Source organism: Trachypithecus francoisi, unplaced genomic scaffold (genome assembly GCF_009764315.1).
Source record: "Trachypithecus francoisi isolate TF-2019V2 unplaced genomic scaffold, Tfra_2.0 Lachesis_group15, whole genome shotgun sequence".
Lineage (NCBI taxonomy): Eukaryota > Metazoa > Chordata > Mammalia > Primates > Cercopithecidae > Trachypithecus > Trachypithecus francoisi.
In genome coordinates this window covers 72,506,696-72,525,827 of record NW_022681460.1, presented here as the reverse complement: position 1 = coordinate 72,525,827, position 19,132 = coordinate 72,506,696, and the positions used below count along the sequence as shown (strand labels likewise).

The window sequence follows — 19,132 nt, the reverse complement described above, 5'->3', positions numbered from 1 at the left end:
TCGCCCGGCTAGATTTTTGTATTTTTTAGTAGAGACGGGGTTTCACCGTTAGCCAGAATGGTCTCGATCTCCTGACCTCATGATCCGCCCGTCTCGGCCTCCCAAAGTGCTGGAATTCCAGGCTTGAGCCACCGCGCCCGGCCCATCCTTGATTTCATTTCACTCTTTGCCCTCAGATAATCCAGCTGTCATACAAGTTGAACATCTCTAATCCAAAATCCAAAACGTTGAGTACCAATGTGAGACAACAAATAGGAAACACCACGCATAAGTACTTAATACAAGCTTTGTTTCATGCACGAAATTATTTAAAATATTGCATAAAATTACTTTCAGGCTGTATGTATAAGGTGATATCTGAAATAAAGTGTTTAGACTTGGGTTCCATCCACATGATATCTTGTTCCAAAATCTGAAAGAAAAATCTGCAACACTTCTGGTCCCAAGCATTTTGGATAAGGGATACTCAACCTACATTAAGTATTTCCTTCTTTTTTAAAGCTACTTGTATAGTATCCCTAAACACAACACCTTGTTTCATTTTGAACAACTGAAAAAAACAAACCTAAAAATATTGCTTTTTGAGGGCAATATTTGCTACCAATTAGATGAAAGCTTCCTAGGGAAGATGAACTGTGAACAGTCCCTGGGTCTGACTTCCACTTCTAGAGTTTACAGGAACCCATATTTAGATGTCAGTGAGCAAGGTGATGAGTGAGTTTTAGGGAACTTGTCACAGTTTAGGCATCCAGAATGTGCAGAAATATGCTTAGAGGATTGTATTCTTGTTTTATATTTTCTGCTTCTAAACTCACCCTGACCTCTCAAGATCAATGCAGAACCTTCCTATGGGGTGAAATGAGTGTCTCCAACTGATTTAGAGATCAGGATATGGAAGGGAGAGCAGGCACTTTATTGGAATGTGGCCAAACATACCAAGTGTAGAACAAAATGGGAGCCAGGACTTCCTTGAATATACTGTCTTGAGATTATGAAGGCAGTGAATATCTTAGTCGTGATAGCCTTCAACACGTCTGTTTCTTTAATCACACACCTCAGACCTCGACTGGTTGCCTTGGTTGTGGTGCCTAGCTGTCATACTGGGAATTCTCTTTTCTCTATCCATTGTATAATTGCCTTTTCCTATATCTCATTCACATGCTTGTGGATCACATCCTCCAGTAATTCATGAAATGGGGTACAGGGGATGTAGACTTTTTGGGAACTTGGATGTCTGGAAATATATTCTACTCTTATGCTGGATTGACAGCTTGACTGGATATATAATTCTTGGTTGTAGATTACCTCAGAAGTTTAAAGGGTTTCTTCCATTAGTTTCCATTTCCAATTTTGCTTTTTGGGAATCTGAAGCCATCCTGATTGCTGATCGTTTGTATCTAATTTTTCTGTGGAAGGCTGTAGAATCTGTCTTCAGTGTTCTGAAACTTCCATTTTACTGAGTATTTTAAATCAGAAGGTGTATTAGGGTTCTCTAGAGGGACAGAACTAATAGGATAGATCTACATATAAAGGGGAACTTATTAAGTATTAACTCACAATCACAAGGTCCCACAATAGGCCGTCTGTGAGCTGAGGAGCAAGGAGAACCAGTACAGTGCCCAAACTGAAGAACTTGGGAGTCTGATGTTTGAGGGCAGGAAGCATCCAGCACAGGAGAAAGATGTAGGCTGGGAGGCTAGGCCAATCTAGTCTTTTCACATCTCTGTTTTCTGCCTGCTTTAGATTAGATCCACGCTGGCAGGTGACTAGATGGCGCCCACCTAGATTAAGGATGGGTCTGCCTTCCCCAGCCCACTGACTCAAATGTTAATCTCCTTTGGCAACACCCTCAGAGACACACCCAGGATCAATAACTTTGCATCCTTCAATCCAATCAGGTTGACACTCAGTATTAACCATCACAAGTCCACCTCTTGTCAACTTGAACCCATACCCATCTCCTGAGATCATACGTAATCTCCAAATAAAGACAATAATGAGGTCATAATTACGCCTAACGTAATACAACTATCCCTCCTACAATCAGAAATGCACCAATCCCCAACCCAAATACTATTACATACTATACTATATAGTATACTTACTATACTATATACTATATATAAGTATACTATATGTAAGTATACTATATAGTATATACTATATACTATATAGTATGTAAGTATACTATAGTAAGTATAGTATATAAGTATACTATAACAATACTTAAATGGTGATGTGAAGTCAATAAATCTTATGTCACATGATGAAGGAAAAAGGAAATAAAATGAAGATATCTTAGTATAAGTGTGTACGTGCACAAACGTGTTTTAACAAAAGAAGGAGGAAATACTCATGACAATTACAGTCCTCGTTTCTGCAGCTGGTCAAGTGGTCATAGCTGGTATTGATGACCACATTCTTCTACTACCCATTCTGTATTGCCTTTGCCTTCAGCAAGCACCTCAGCAGGTTGTGGTTTTTTCATGGTGGAGTGACCCAAACCTTCATTCCTGAAGGGTCTGGGCCATTTGTAGTTCTGCCTGGATTGGGCTGTTGTAGTTTCCCATTGACCTTAATCACAGGGCATGATAATACTAAGAGACACCCTAATGAATCTCCTGTATTCATGCATACTCTTCCTTACCTCTGTTGTGGAGTAGTAGAGTATACACGGCCTTCTAGAGAACTTTACCCAACCCTTCAAAGTATTGTCACCTAGTTGGTGTTGTGATTGTGACTTCAAAAGGCCATTCCACCGTTCTATAAATCCAACTGCTTCAGGATGATGAAGAACGTGGTGAGACCAGTGAATTCCATGAGCATGAGCCCACTGCCACACTTCTTTAGCTGTAAAGTGAGTGCCTTGGTCAGAGGCAATGCTTTGTGGAATACCATGACAGTGGATAAAGCATGTTATGAGTCCATGGATGGTAGTCTTGGCAGAAGTATTGCATGGAGGATAGGCAAACCCATATCCAGAGTGAGTGTCTATTCCAGTGAGGAGAAACCTCTGCCCTTTCCATGATGGAGGAGGTTCAACATAATCAACCTGCCAGCAGGTAGTTGGCTGATCACCCTGAGAAATGGTGCCATATCGAGGTCTCAGTGTTGGTCTCTGCTGCTGGAAAATTGGGCACTCAGCAATGGCTGTAGTCAGGTCAGCTTTGGTGAGTGGAAGTCCATGTTGCTGAGCCCATGCATAACCTGCGTTCCTGCCACCATGGCCACTTTGTTCATGGGCCCATTGGGCGACAGGGTTGACAGGGTTGGCTGGGGAAAGAAGTTGAGTGGTGTCCACAGAACAGGTCATCCTATCCACTTGATTATTAAAATCCTTCTCTGCTGAGGTCACCAGATGGTGAGCATTCACATGGGATACAAATATCTTCCCAGTTTTTGACCCCTCAGAGAGGTCCATCCACATACCTCTTCCCCAAATTTATTTGTCACCAATTTTCCAATCATGCGTCTTCCAAGTCCCTGACTATCCAGCCAAACCACTGGCAACAGCCCATGAATCAGTATATAATCACACATCTGACCAGTTCTCCTTTCATGCAAAGTGCACAAGCAAGTGCACTGATTAAAGTTCTGCCCACTAGGAAATTTTTCCCTCACCACTTTCAGGAATGTCCTAGGAAGGGGCTGTCCTTCAGGGATGTCCTAGAAAGGCAGCTGTCCACTTTTGGGTGGTGCCTCCATATTGTGCAGAACCATCTGTGAACCAGACACAGTGTTCTCTTTTTCTGTCAGCTGATCACCAGTGGCCTCATAGGCCTCCCTATGAGTCCATCGGTGCAGGCTGGGGGAGAGAAGGCAGGGTGGCAGGAGTGGAGACCATGGGCATTTGAGCCACTTCCTCATGTAACTTACTTGTGCCTTTAGGACCTGTTTGAGCCCGATCACGTGTATACCACTTCCATTTGATGATGGAATGCTGCTGTGCATGACCCACTTTATGGCTAGATGAGTCAGAAAACACTCAGTTCATGATAGGCAGATCAGGTTGCATGGTGGCTTGATGACCCACAGTCAAACGTTCAGTTTCACCAAAGCCCAGTATCAGGCCAAGAGCTGTCTCTCAAAAGGAGAGTAGTTATTTGCGGAAGATGACAGAGCCTTACTCCAAAATCCTAGAGGCCTCCGCTGTGATTCACCTTTGGGGGCCTGCCAAAGGCTCCAAACAGCATCACTATCTGCCACTGACACCTCAAGTACCATTGGGTCTGCTGGGTCATATGGCCCAATTGACAGAGCAGCTTGCACAGCAGCCTGGATCTATTGCAGAGCCTTCTCCTGTTCTGGACCCTACTCAAAACTGGCAGCCTTTCAGGTCACTCAATAAATGGGCCACATTAACACACCCAAATGATAATATGTGTTGCCTCCAAAATCCAAATAGACCCACTAGACATTGTGTCTCTTTCTTGGTGGTAGGAGGGGCCAAATGCAGCAACTTATCCTTCACCTTAGAAGGAATATCTCGACAGGACCCATACCACTGGGCCCCTAGAAATTTTATTGAGGAAGAAGTTCCCTGAATTTTCATCAGATTTCCCATCCTCTGGCACACAAATATCTTACCAATAAGTCCAGTGTGTTTACTACTTCTTGCTTACTGGATCCAATCAGCATAATGTCATCAATGTAATGGACCAGCATGATATCTTGTGGAAGCAAAAAATGAGCAAAGCCTCTCTGAATAAGATTGTGACACAAAGCCAGAGAGTTAATATACCTCTGAGGTAGAACAGTAAAGGTATATTGTTGGCCTTGCCAGCTGAAGGCAAATTGCTTCTGATGGGCCTTATGGACAGGAATGGAGAAAAGGGCATTTGCCAAGCCAATGGCTGCATACCAGGTATCAAGAAATGTGTTAATTTGCTCAAGCAGTGAAACCACATCTGGTACAGCAGCTGCAGTTGGAGTCACCACTTGGTTAAGCTTATGATAATCCACTGTTATTCTTCCAGATCCATCTGTCTTCTGCACAGGCCAAATGGGAGAGTTGAACAGGGATGTGGTAGGAATCACCACCCCTGAGTCTTTCAAGTCCTTGATGGTGGCACTAATCACCACAGTCCCTCCAGGGATGTGATACTGTTTTTGATTTACTATTTTTCTAGGTAAAGACAGCGCTAGTGGCTTCCATTTGGCCTTTCTCACCATAATAATCCTCACCCAACCAATCAGGGAGCTAGGGTGGGGCTTCTGCCAGCTACTAAGTATGTCTATGCCAATTTTGTATTCTGGGGCTGGGGAAATGACCCGGATGGTCCGGGAACCCACTGGACCCACTGTAAGTCAGACCTGAGTTGAAACTCCATTATTACCTGACCTCCATAAGCCCGTACTTTTAACTGGAGGACCATAATGATGTTTTGGGTTCCCTGGAATTAACATCAGCTCAGAGCCAGTATCCGGTGGTTCCCAAAATATCTGATCATTTCCCTTTCCCCAATGCATAGTTACCCTGCCAAGAAGGCCAGAGGTCTTCTTGGGGAAGGATGGGAGAAAGATTAACAGCATAAGTTGTCAGTAGTGTAATGGAGTCCTTTTTCAAGGGGACATGGCCTCCCCTTCATTCAAGCAGCTCTGGGTCTGTAAACTGGCTCAAGTCTGGAAATTAAGGGGCCATGATTCTCTGTTTTTATAATTCAGATTGGTCTTTTGTTCATTTGACCTAGAAGTTTTCTGCTTATATAAATTAAGTAAAAATGCAGTAGGCTTCGTATCAATTTCACTTCTAGAAACACTGTGATTAATTAGTCAGTGCCAGAGCACTATATGAGTCAGACTATTCTGATTGTTGCCACTTTGCCTCTGTAGTCCATTACAGTAGCTAAGTGCACCTTGCCTTTGATGGCTGAGTGCTGCCACTTGACCCCTGCCACCTTGGGATCCAAATATTCCCACTGTATTTATTTCTTACTTTTTAAATTTATGTATTAGTCTGTTTTCATGCTGCTGATAAAGACATATCTGAGACTGGGAAGAATAAGAGATTTAATCAGACTTACAGTTCCACATGGCTGGGGAGGCCTCAGAATCATGGCAGAAAGAAAATGCATTACTTACATGGTGGCAGCAAGAGAAAATGAGGAAGAAGTAAAAGTGGAATCCCTGATAAACCCATCAGATCTCATGAGACTCATTCACTATCACGAGAATAGCATGGGAAAGACCGGACCGCACTTAGTTATCTTCCTCTGGGTCCCTCCCACAACACATAGGAATTCTGGGAGACAAAATTCAAGTGGAGATTTGGGTAGGGACACAACCAAACCATATCATTCTGCCCCTGGCTCCTCCAAATCTCATGTCCTCACATTTCAAAACCAATTATACCTTCTCAACCATCTCCCAAAGTCTTAACTCATTTCAGCAATAACCCAAAAGTCCACAGTCCAAAGTCTCATCTGAAACAAGGCAAGTCCCTTCCACCTATGAGCTGTAAAAATCAAAAGCAAGCTAGATATTTCCTAGATAAAATGGGGGTACAGGTATTGGGTAAATACAGCCATTTCAGATGGGAGAAACTGGCCAAAAAAAAGGGGTTACAGGGCCCAAGCAAATGTGAAATCCAGCAGGGCAGTCAGATTTTAACGTTCCAAAATGATCTCCTTTGGCTCCATGTCTCACATCCAGGTCATGCTGATGCAAGAGGTGGGTTCCCATGGTCTTGGGCAGCTCTGCCTCTGTGGCTTTGCAGGGTACAGCCTCCTTCCTGCCTGCTTTCATGGGCTGGTGTTGAGTGTCGGTGGCTTTTCGAGCCATACAGTTCAAACTGTCAGTGGATCTACCATTCTGGGGTCTGGAGGACGGTGGCCCTCTTCTCACAGCTCCACTAGGCAGTGCCCCAGTAGGGACTCTGTGTGGGGATTCCAACCCCAGATTTCCCTTCCTCACTGCCCTAGCAGAGGTTCTCCATGAGGGCCCCGCCCCTGCAGCAAACTTTTGCCTGGGCATCCAGGTGTTTCCATACATCTTCTGAAATCTAGGGGGACGTTCCCAAACCTCAATTTTTGACTTCTGTGCACTCGTAGGCTCAACACCATGTGGAAGCTGCCAAGGCTTGGGGCTTCCACCCTCTGAAGCCACAGCCTGAGCTGTACATTGGCACCAATCAGCTACAGCTGGAATGGCTAGAACACAGGGCACCAAGTCCCTAGACTGTACATGGGGACCCTGGGCCCTGCCCCACGAAACCACATTTTACTCCTAGACCTCCGGGCCTGCGATGGATGGGAGGGGCTGCTGTGAAGGTCTCTGACATGGCCTGGAGACATTTTTTCCATGGTCTTGGGGATTAACATTAGACTCCTTGCTACTTATGCAAATTTCTGCAGCCAGCTTGAATTTCTCCTAAAAAAAAAAAAATGGGTTTTTGTTTTCTACTGCATCATCAGGTTGCAGATTTTCTGAACTTTTATGTTGTTTCCCTTTTAAAATGGAATGCTTTTAACAGCACCCAAGTAACCTTTTGATGCTTTGCTACTTAGAAATTTCTTCTGCCAGATACCCTAAATCATCTCTCTCAAGTTCAAATTTCCACAAATCTCTAGGACAGGGCAAAATGCCACAAGTCTCTTTGATAAAACATAACAAGAGTCACCTTTTCTCCAGTTCCCAACAAGTTCCTCATCTCCATCTGAGACCACCTCAACCTGGACCTTATTGTTCATATCACTATCAGCATTTTTGGTCAAAGCCATTCAACAAGTCTCTAGGAGGTTCCAAGCTTTCCCACATCTTCCCGTCTTCTTCTGAGCCCTCCAGACTGTTCCAACCTCTGCCTGTTATCCAGTTCCAAAGTCACTTTCACATTTTTGGGTATCTTTTCAGCAACACCCCACTCTACTGGTACCAATTCACTGTATTAGTCTGTTTTCACATTACTGATAAAGATGTACCTGAGACTGGGAAGAAAAAGAGGTTTAATTGGACTTACAGTACCACATGACTGGGGAGGACTCAGAATCATGGCAGGAGGTGAAAGGCACTTCTTACATGTTGGCAGCAAGAGAAAATGAGGAAGAAGCAAAAGTGGGAATCCCTGAAAAATCCATCAGATCTCGTGAAACTCATTCACTATGAGGAGAATAGCATGGGAAAGACCAGCCCCCATGATTCAATTACCTTCCCCTGGGTCCCCCCCACAACATGTGGGAATTCTGAGAGATAAAATTCACGTCGAGAGTTTGGTGGGGACACAGACAAATCATATCAATTTATTTATTTATTCTTTTATTTTTTTTTTGTTTTTGAGATGAAGTATCTTTCTGTTACCCAGACTACAGTGCAGTGATACAATCTTGGCTCACTGCAACCTCCACCTCCCAGGTTCAAAGGATTCCCTGCCTCAGCCTCCTGAGTATGTGGGACTACAGGTGCCCAGCACCACACCCAGCTAATTTTTGTATTTTTAGTAGAGATTGGATTTCATCATGTTGGCCAGGGTGGTCTTGAACTCCTGACCTCAAGTGATCTGCCCACCTCAGCTTTCCAGAGTGCTGGGATTACAGGCATGAGCCACCACTGCACCTGGCCTATTCTCATTGTATTTAAATTTTGTAGTTGGGTGACTGTGTATCCCACTGTTAGATCTGACATACAGAGAAGGGCAATTATAAGACTCTTCAAAGATACAGGTGTATTTGCAAATTTACCTACTTGCTAAAACTTACTTGTAACCCTAACATCATGGCACTTTTACGGTCATTTGCAGACATGCACATAGTGATAAAAAAGTTGTCATCCAGCACATTTTCCCAGCTGAGGCTGAACAAGGTAATACTCTACTTTCTAGTTTTAATGCTCATAATGTACTCAAGTTCCTTCCATGGGCTATATAGTGCCACATTTTCCACATCTTTGTGCTTTTTCTTTGGTGATTTCACTGTTTAAAATGGCCGTGTTAGTGGCTCACACCTGTAATCCAAGCACTTTGGGAGGCTGAGGCAGGAGGATCACTTGAGGCCAGGAGTTCGAGACCAGCCTGGCCAACATGGTGAAACCCCATCTCTACCAAAAATACAAAAAATTAGCCAGGTGTGGTGATGTGGGCCTGTGCTCCCAGCTACTCGGGAGGCTGAGGTGGGAGGATTGCTTGAATCCAGGAGGCAGAGATTGCAGTGTGCCAAGATCGCACCACTGTACTCCAGCCTGGGTGACAAAGCAAGACCTTGTCTCAAAGGTGGAAGGGGATGGGGAAAGGCCACCTAGCACAGTGCTGAAGTTCTGTCTGGTGTTCCTAAGCTGAAGGCTGTGATTTGCCCTAAGGAGAAAATATGTGCATTAGGTAAACATTCAGGCATGAATTACAGTGCTGTTGGCATGAGTTCAACATTACTGAATCAACACTATAAAGAAGGTGTCTTTAAACAGAACTACACATAAAACAAGGTTTTTGTATTGATCCATTAACAAAAATGTTGTGACCAGAGACTAACAGAAACCTAACTCTGTATTTCCCCTAGGAGCCACAGTTCAGTATTTGCTAATTCAGTGCTCACAGTGACTTTATAGAACTTAACTACCAAAAATAATGAGAATTGACTGTATGTATGTCTGTATCTATACCTACCTGTCTGTTTTTGCTGTAGTAATGCCTTCAGATGTGCCTCATATTGACTAATGCACAGATTGCTTATTTTTACCTTTCCAGAAAGCAGAATCACCTAGAGATGGGGAAGGGCATGTATCCAAGGAGCAGGAGAGTTGCAGTGTGGGGCAGGGATTGGGGGCGGGGCATGATCTAGAAATCTTAACTTCTTTCAAAGAGTTTCCCCTTGGTCCTCCATATTTTGACAGTCTCTTCCTCCTCATTCGCCTGCCCCAGTTGTCCAGGAGTTCCTGTGACTTTTAAGAGTCTGTAGGGTGAATCTGGATCGTTCTCAGTTCTCCCTTACTGTTAGTTTGGGAAGTAGAGTTTGATGTTGCTTTAAGTCCTCCAAGTCAGTTACAATGTCTATTTGCTTTCCAAATTTTAGGTTTCTTGTTTTCTTTCCTCCCTGTCCTATGTTTCTCTGTCCCTTTGTCCCTTTACTATAGCTTTGTTGGAGTTTAGGGGGAAAGCAAAATTAGATGGGAAGCTCTAAATTAGATAGGATCTGCTATCCTAACTGAGTCTTTTTTTTTTTTTCTGAGTCTTAATTCTTTTTCTTGTCTCATGACTCATGTTCCTGAGATAAATTTTATTGATAAGTTGAGGCCATTATTCCACCCCCTTGCCATAGGGCCTTGGAAGATGTTGATATTGCTAAATATTTGCATGTTCTGGACTGCAAAGAACTTAAGAGTTCTGTGATTTGCAGGCATCTGAATGAGAAAGTGTCTTTCTTTTTTCTTCTCTACCTTGTTCATTTAAGAAAATGTGGATAGCTTAGTTCTCTACGAAGCATTCTTTTTTTTTTTTTTTTTGAGACGGAGTCTTGCTCTGTCGCCCAGGCTGGAGTGCAGTGGCCGGATCTCGGCTCACTGCAAGCTCCGCCTCCCAGGTTTACGCCATTCTCCTGCCTCAGCCTCCCGAGTAGCTGGGACTACAGGCGCCCGCCACCTCGCCCGGCTAGTTTTTTGCACTTTTTAGTAGAGACGGGGTTTCACCGTGTTAGCCAGGATGGTCTCGATCTCCTGACCTCGTGATCCGCCCGTCTCGGCCTCCCAAAGTGCTGGGATTACAGGCTTGAGCCACCGCGCCCGGCCAACAAAGCATTCTTAACAGAAGTAAAACTTCTTCAATTTTAATCTAACCCTAATTCTCTCCATGCTTCTTTGTAATGTTTGTTTGTTTTTGTTTTTATTTATTTTTTCCTGCTCATGTTGTCCCTGATTTTTGTTTGTTTGTTTTTTGGGATAGGGTCTAGCTCTGTTGCCCAGGCACAATCAATCATGGCTCACTGCAACCTCAGCCTCCTGGACTTAAGCAATTCTTCTTTGGCCTCAGCCTCCTGAGTAGCTGGGACCACAAGTGCATGCTACCATGCCTGGCTAATTTTTAAATTTTTTTGTAGAGATGAGGGTCTCACTGTGTTTCCCAGGCTGGTATTGAACTCCTGGGCTCAAGCAACCCTCTCGCCTCAGCCTCCCAAAATGCTGGGATTACAGGTGTGAGCCACCATTCCTGGCCTATATTTTATTTTTGATGTGTTAAACAAAGCTTTATCACTCCCAGATTACTTTCTGTTACTCATTTTTAACATTTTCAAAGATTACAAACCAATGTTTAAAAATAATAGCCACTATGATAGTTTACCAAGTATGATTCCAGGTAGACAGGAAAAAGAAATTGCTGAGGTGATACTCATTGTTTTAGAACATTTTTTACCAAAGGGGTTCTTTTTTATTTTTTAAAAGGCACTCATTTGTTCTGATTTTTAAAACAGTAATGCATAATTCTCATTAAAAGTTTGGAAATACAGAAAACTAAAAGTAATATTCATCTTTATTCATACCCAAAGTAATTACTCTGTGTGTTCCCTTCCAGTCTTTATTAGTAAATATATGAATAAAAATGTTTCATTAATATTTTTCCATGTTATTCTCCCACAAATTCCTTTAAATTAATATAAAAATGGTTCAGCAATTTTTGGCAACCTATTTCTGTCAGAAGCCAAGTAGTATAATTTTTGGCTTTGTAGGTCATATGGCCTTCATTAAAAGTATTAAAATCTGCTCTTGGAGCAGGAAAGCAGCAATAAATACTACGTATACAGATGAGCATGGCTGTGTTCCCATAAAACTTTATTTACAAAAAAAAAAAAAAGGCTCAGATTTGGTCCACTGGCTACAGTTTGCTGACCCCTAGATATTATTTTTAAACTTTTAATTTTGACATAATTATAGTTTTACAAAATGTTACAAAACAACACAGAGAGATGCTGGATGCCATTTACCCAGTTTTCCCCAAGTTGTATCTTAAATAACTATAGTACAATATCAAAACCAGGAAACTGGCATTAGTACAAGGTGTGTTCACAGTCTGCACAATTTGATAACATGCAAAACCACCTCACAATGAAGATACAGAACTATTCCATTATACAGAGATCTCCCTCATTCTAACCTCATAGAGTCACAATCACCTTCCACCCCACTCCCAATCATCTTTATCATTTTACAGTCTCTAATCTGTGTCCTGTTTCTCTAATTTTGTCATTTTTTAATAAGTTGTGTAGGTGAAATCACATAGCATGTGACCTTTGAAGATGGGCTCATTTCACCCAATATTGAAATCCATCCAGGTTGTTGCATGTATCAGTGGTGTTCTTTTTCGGCAGGGCACGGTGGCTTACACCTGCAATCCCAATACTTTGGGAGGCCAAGGTGGGAGGACTGCCGGAACCCAAGAGTTCGAGACCAGTCTGAGCAATATAGTGAGACCCCATCTCTACAAAAAATAAAAAAAGCTAGCTGGGTGTGGTGGCACATGCCTGTTGTCCCAGCCACTCAAGAAGCTGAGGTGGGAGGATTGCTTGAGTCCAGAAGGTAGAGGCTGTAATGAGCCGTGATTGTCCCACTGTACCCTAGCCTGGGCAAAAGACTGAGGCCCTGTCTCAAAAAAAAAGGCATTTTTATTGCTGAGCAGTATTCCAGGCTCACCATTCACCTATTGAAAGGCATTTTGGGAGTTTCAAAAGGTTCTGTTAATGTTCTAGCAATCACCTATTCCCTGTGAATCAATATACAAAACAAACACTGCAGACCTCATTGATCTCCATGTTTGATTCAGCTGGCTAGCTAGGTGTTCCCTTCCTTCCTTATACTCAAGCTTCTGAGTTGAATGTGGTTCAGAATGTGGTGGTCCATCTGTATCCAAGTATTGAATTGAATCATATCATTTGTATCTGTCAGTATTTTAAACTCATTGAACTCACTGATTTCAACCAAAGGTCATTGATCCTCTAGGGACTTCTAGTTGCTTTGCAGGTGAGTACTAACATCTCTCTAGTTGTGGTGATGGTTGAATTAATAGTCTTAATACTTGGAAAGAGACTCAAATTCAAGACCCAGTATTACCACTTACTACCTGCAGTCTTAGAGAAGTTACCTACTTGAGCCTCCGTTTGCTCATTTGTAAAATAAAAATAGTACTAACCCTGTCTCATAGGGTCACTGTGAGGATCACATGAGATAACATAGGAAAACACCACACAAATGTTACTGTAATATTCATAAAAATAGATTATCCTTCACTAGTGTTTTAGAAAGAAGAGCAATAGTTTTATAATCCAGATGAGTAGTTTCAGGTTGTGGTATCCTTGCTTAAAAATATGTATACATATTTTATATACATTTATATATATTTAGATGAAGTTTTACAAACTGCACCAAAAGAACAGGGAGGGCAAGAGGTATTTCTGTGTGCTGTGATGGACAACCTGTGTTAAAAATACAATACCAATTAGCAGATGTGAGAAGAAATCATTTAAATCAACAATGTCTCTAGCAGGCTACCATCTGCTTCCTGTTAACTAGGGCTTCCTTTTTCAAACTGTCTTCCTTGGTTTCCATGACCCTGTTCTCTCCTGTTTCTCCTCCTGGCTTATCATCATCATTTTCTTGGCCCTAAATATAAGTTTCCCTAAGGATCATCTCTGCACTTCTCTTTCCATGACTTCTTCCCTGGCAATATCATGCCTTTACTTCATTTCTCAAAGCCTACATCTGTGTCTCTAACCCTGACCTCCCTCATTTCCATCCTGCTGGCCGGACAACTCTATTTCAACTCAGTGTTTCCAAAGCTGAGGTCATTTTCCTTCCTAAGATGGCCCTTCTTTTCAAGTTTCCTGTTTCTATCCCACACCCCAGCATCTTCTCAGTCCTTCTGCCTCTAAACATAGAACGATCCTCAAGCATTCTTCTCTCTTTGCCACCTCCTACCCCCCAAAAATCTAATCATGCTGTTGACTCTGATACAGAACATTCATCTCCTCTTTCTTTTCCATTTCAGGCCTCCACCTTCAGCTTTTTTGTGTGTATGTGGGGGAGACAGGGTCTTGCTCTGTCTCCTAGGCTGGAGTGCAGTGTTATGATCATGGCTGACTGCAACCTCTGCCTCCTGAGCTCAAGTGATCCTCACCTCAGCCTCCTGAGTCGCTGGGACCACAGGTGTGAGCCACCAAGCCCCACTAATTTTTTATTTTGTGTAGAGACACAATCTCCCTATGTTGCCCAAGCTGGTCTCGAATCCCTAGGCTCAAGCAATCCTCCTGCTTCAGCCTCCCATAGTGTTGGGATTACAGGCGTGAGCCACCACACCTGACCCACCTGCAGCTTTTTCACTAAACTCTGCTTTACTCCCACTGTACTCGCAATCCATTTGTCTTTCCTTGCCTTTCTCACATCAGTCTTCCACAGTTCTGTTTAGGTTCTTCCAACTTAATGTCCCTTGTTGCTTTCCTTGCATGTAGAGTAAAGCCCAGATGATTGGTCTAATATAAAGTTTATGCTCAGACCTCAAACTGCTGTCTTTATTAACCTAAGATATCATAGCTTTGATCAAAGTGCTTTTGAAATCTTTACACATTCGACTCCTGATGAACCAAAAGGAAGTAATACAAAAAACCCTTTTTCAGAATTTCATAGTATTTTGTTTTTCTCATGATACTTTTCTAATGTCATTTATTTATCTGCACACTTTTTTCTACACTAGTCCCATGTATGATTTCTCCCAATATTTCCACAGAATTGCATATAGCCAATATCTATTTATCGAATGAATGACTGTTTCTATGTTATAAATTCAATTCTTGCTTGGCCCATGCATTCAATCAATAATTATTGAGTACCTTACTATGGTTCAAGTACTTGGAGGCATTGGGCATAAAATAGGCACATTCTCAGCCTTCATAGAACTTACCTTCTAGTAGGAATCCCAAAGATGTTACCACTGGATTATTTATGACTGACCTTATACTAAGGTATTTTTTGCTTATGTCTCAAGCAAAGTTATCAGGCACTTCATTTAAGAATATATTAGATATTAAATCAAATAATTATACTCTGGTTGCCTGAAGATATGGAATTTACTTGTTTAGTGATATGAGTTTATATCAGGAAAGGAAAACACAGGTGAGTTTACACAGGGTCTTCCCAAGGGGAAGAAGCAGTTGGTGGGGAGGGAAAAGAGAGTGAGGATATCAAACTATTGAGGTCACCTCCAGTCAGTCATTTCTTCTTGGCCAGGCAATTCCATGAAACTAACATAATGTGCTCTTGAATTTTACACAGATGGCAATCAGGAGTTATTTCCCTGTGAAGTCTGTGGAAGACGCTTTGCAGCAGATGTTCTGGTAAACATAAAGACGTTTTGTAGATGTGTTTCATTGGACTTAAATGAACTGTCAAGTCAATGAGGAGGCGGCAGTGCAAAGATTAAAGACAGATGTGGAGGGGAAGCAAGGGAAGAGAAGTACATAACCTATGGCTGGTGGGCCCAGAGAACACTGAGGCAGACTGATGCTGCCTCCCTCAAAAGCGACCCTGTTGAACATGGTCCTCCTGAAATGACGCCAGATGGAAGTCTCTTGGTATGGTCAATGATCCCTCAAGAGGTTTTGGCTCTTCCGCCTTTTCTTTAAGCATCAAAAATTCAAATTTCAAGGCCAAAGCACCAGGGAAATTAGCTAGTCAAGAGGAATGAGCATTGAATTTTAGACATCTGGAAACTTGGCTTTTAGCCGCAAATTTGTCACTAATCCTGACAAGTCCTTTAACCTTCCTGTTTTCTGCTTTGCCACGTATACAGAAGCTTCCAATTTCAGGGTTTTTATACCATTTGAACAAAATGATACGTGGATGTAAGGCCTGTTCCCAGATCTAATTGTTGTCCAGATTCAAGCTAATGACATGTCAAGTCCCCTGATTGATGACTATAAAGTTGAATAAAAGCTTGATTTATTTCAAAATTAGGGAATCAAATAGATGACATGCCCCAATATTATAAAGGGGTTCCCAAGAAAGATGATTTTTTTCAAAAAGAAAATCTAAGATGATAATACAGCTGTAAGTTGGGACATTTTAGATAAAGGAGACTTATCTGGAACTTAAAGGATGTGAACTGTAAGCCTGACTATGTTTGGGACAAAATACTATTATAAAATTAGGTAGTAGGTTTTATTTTTCTGGGGAATTTAAAAAATGAAACAGCTGTCTTTTTTTTTTTTTTGAGACAGAGTCTCTCGCTCTATCGCCGGGGCTGGAGTGCAGTGGCCGGATCTCAGCTCACTGCAAGCTCCGCCTCCCGGGTTCCCGCCATTCTCCTGCCTCAGTCTCCCGAGTAGCTGGGACTACAGGCGCCCGCCACCTCGCCCGGCTAGATTTTTGTATTTTTTTAGTAGAGACGGGGTTTCACCGTGTTAGCCAGGATGGTCTCGATCTCCTGACCTCGTGATCCGCCCGTCTCGGCCTCCCAAAGTGCTGGGATGACAGGCTTGAGCCACCGCGCCCGGCCGAAACAGCTGTCTTTTAGTTAACTGTGGTTAGAGCTTCCTGAAACTAGAGGGAGAGCTTGCGGAGCTGGTTGTGGCCCTGTAGCCCACCAATGTGTGTCACTGCCTTTGCCAGCCTGGAGCCGCACCCCCCCCAAGAATCAGTTTGAGACCTGGGAGGTTCCATTTTCAGAGGAAACTCTAAATGTCAAGTACATCTTGGATACTTTTGAGTTTCATTTCCTAAGCCTATTTCTAAGCTATGGAGGGCATTGATCAAATGATTTGATCTTTCTCTCTCCTTTAGCTTAAAATGCATGGGTTGTTCTTAGGCAGTGCAGTGATTTTTATAGAGCTTGTATTTTGTGGGGTCTTACAAAGCTACTGTATCAATGACAACTATTACGTGTCACACATCCACCAAGGGAGAGGGCAAAGGTCCCATAGTGGTACAGTAGCGTACTTTATACAGGTGGTACACAGGCAAAGCTCTGCGTGTTAGCTCCTCAGTTTTTGTATCAGAAATGTTGAATACTTGAAGGATTACTGGTTGGAGTAAAATGTATACTGCCCACATTTGAGTTAAATATATAAACCCAAATTTGAAGTAAGTCTTTGAGCTATAAAGGCATTTTATTGTCTTTGCTCAAACACAATATCCAGTTATATGTAACATGGATGAGAAGAGCCAGATGGATTCGCTCTGCTGTGATCTGTTAGAGAATGAACTAGGCTCTGAGGAGCAAACATCGTCCCTGGAGTAGGGGCTGTCTAGGAATGCCTAGGCATTAAAAACTGATTGTGCACTTTAGAAATTCCAATCCCTACCCTTCATTTTCTAGGAAAGGCATGGACCAATATGTAAAAAACTCTTCAACAGAAAGCGTAAAACTTTCAATTCTCTGAAGCAAAGATTACAGGGCACCGACATTCCTACTGTGAAGAAGACTCTGCAATCCAAGGTACTCCTGATATCTTCTTTATTGTTTGTTATTACATTCTGTGGCCTATTTCTGGTTTCATTTTTGCTTGATAATGCAGTAATGTAACTGTAATCCACCTTTATTGTTTTCTTTATAATCTTGCTCACTTAGATTTCCAAATATACGTCAGAAATTAATCTTGTTTATGTTTTCGTTAGAATGGCTTTAAATCTAGCAATTAACTTGAGAAGAAAGTAACTTTTAATCTTATATTTGTCTTTCTTTAAAGTTTTATAGTTTCTTTATTTTTCTGATTTTTCTTTTGTGTTTTCCCTCACTATTGTGGCCTGCAAATTATATTACTATATTTTCCAAACCTCTTTAAGGAGTACTTTTGAAAAAGAAACTCTCCTTTTCTCCAATTTTCACAGTTCTGTTTCCTGTGAATTCAAATTCCAGCTTTAAACAAAATTGTAATGGAGAGGTATATAGTCTAGGGTATTGTTTGTTGGTTTTATTTTTTACAGTCTCCACCTGTGAGGAAGTCTAACTGGAGACAACAACATGAAGACTTTATTAACACAATCCGATCAGCAAAGCAGTGTACGCTAGCCATTAAAGAATGCCGACCCCTCCCACCTCCACCCCCTCCATCCTTGAACCCAGGTGTGTGGACATTTTGGGTTGCTTTTGAGGCTATGCTTGACTTTTGACCAAATCATCATGCCCTCTATGCACTCTGAAATTGACAATAACAATTACATAGAAGTAATTTTATTAATTATATAAAAGTAAACTTATCCTATTTTTTTCAGTTCTGCATAAAGATTCTGTCTCAACACGGGAACACCAGTGTAGCTATGCTGTAGTATTACATAACTCCAAGGGACACCAGACACCTCTTAGCTGATAGGCATGGAGCTATGCAGAGCAAGCTAATCAACTCTGCAACAGCTCCGTCGTGTCAGATACCCACAGCTCTTTTTCTTTTCCCGGGTAAAATTCCCAAAACATGAAATTTAGCATTTTAACCATTTGAAGCTGTACAATTTAGTGGTCCACAGCTTTTTTTTTTTTTACTGGAAACATTTTATTTGAAAATTTAAAAATCTGTAGAAAAGAGGAAGGAATAGTACACATGCCCTCCACTGAAATTTGGCAATTGTTGATGTTGTTGTCATAATTTCTCCCTTTCTCTTTTTTATCTTTGGCAGAACCATTTAAAAGTAAGTTCCAAGCATCATCAATACTTTATCTTTAGCTATTTTAGTGTGTATCTCTTAAGTTCATTTTCCTGCATAATCTCAATACTATTATCACACTTGATATATATTAATATGTTTTCCCAATTACTTTAAGAATGTTTTTTAAAGCTTTCTTCTCACCCATATTCAGCCACAATCCAGGATCCAATCACAGTTTACATATTACCTTTTGTTATCTCTTCAGTCTTTATTAAATCTTGAACAACATCCCTACCAGGCTATTTATCCTTTACAACGTCTCATGTTCTGTATTTCTCCACTTATTTAGTCATGTTGGTAAACTTTTTCCTCTATCTCATCTTTCTGTAAACTGGAAGTTAGGGCTAGAATCTCAATAAGATGAACATAAATATTAATATAAGATTATTAATATGTCAATATTAATCTTATCAGATACAATATATGATTTGCAAATATTGTCTCCAATTCTGTGGACTGTTTTTTCTCTCTCTCGATAATGGCCTTTAATACACAAAAGTTTTTTGTTTTGATGATGTCCAATGTATCTGTT

At 41.7% G+C, this 19,132-nt stretch overlaps 1 protein-coding gene across 4 annotated transcripts in view; it reads left to right on the top strand.

The window, feature by feature from the left end:
• ZC2HC1B (zinc finger C2HC-type containing 1B) overlaps positions 1-19,132 on the top strand; it is a 99,727-nt gene that overhangs the window by 3,130 nt on the left and 77,465 nt on the right. For all 4 annotated transcript variants that reach the window (XR_004442924.1, XM_033235196.1, XM_033235195.1 and 1 more), the window contains exons 2-4: positions 15,235-15,296; positions 17,276-17,395; positions 17,884-18,022. Coding sequence is in view for 3 of the 4 variants with exons in the window: in XM_033235196.1 (XP_033091087.1) it covers positions 15,235-15,296; positions 17,276-17,395; positions 17,884-18,022 (321 nt within the window). In the remaining variant the exon portion in view is untranslated. The remainder of the gene's footprint in view (positions 1-15,234; positions 15,297-17,275; positions 17,396-17,883; positions 18,023-19,132) is intronic.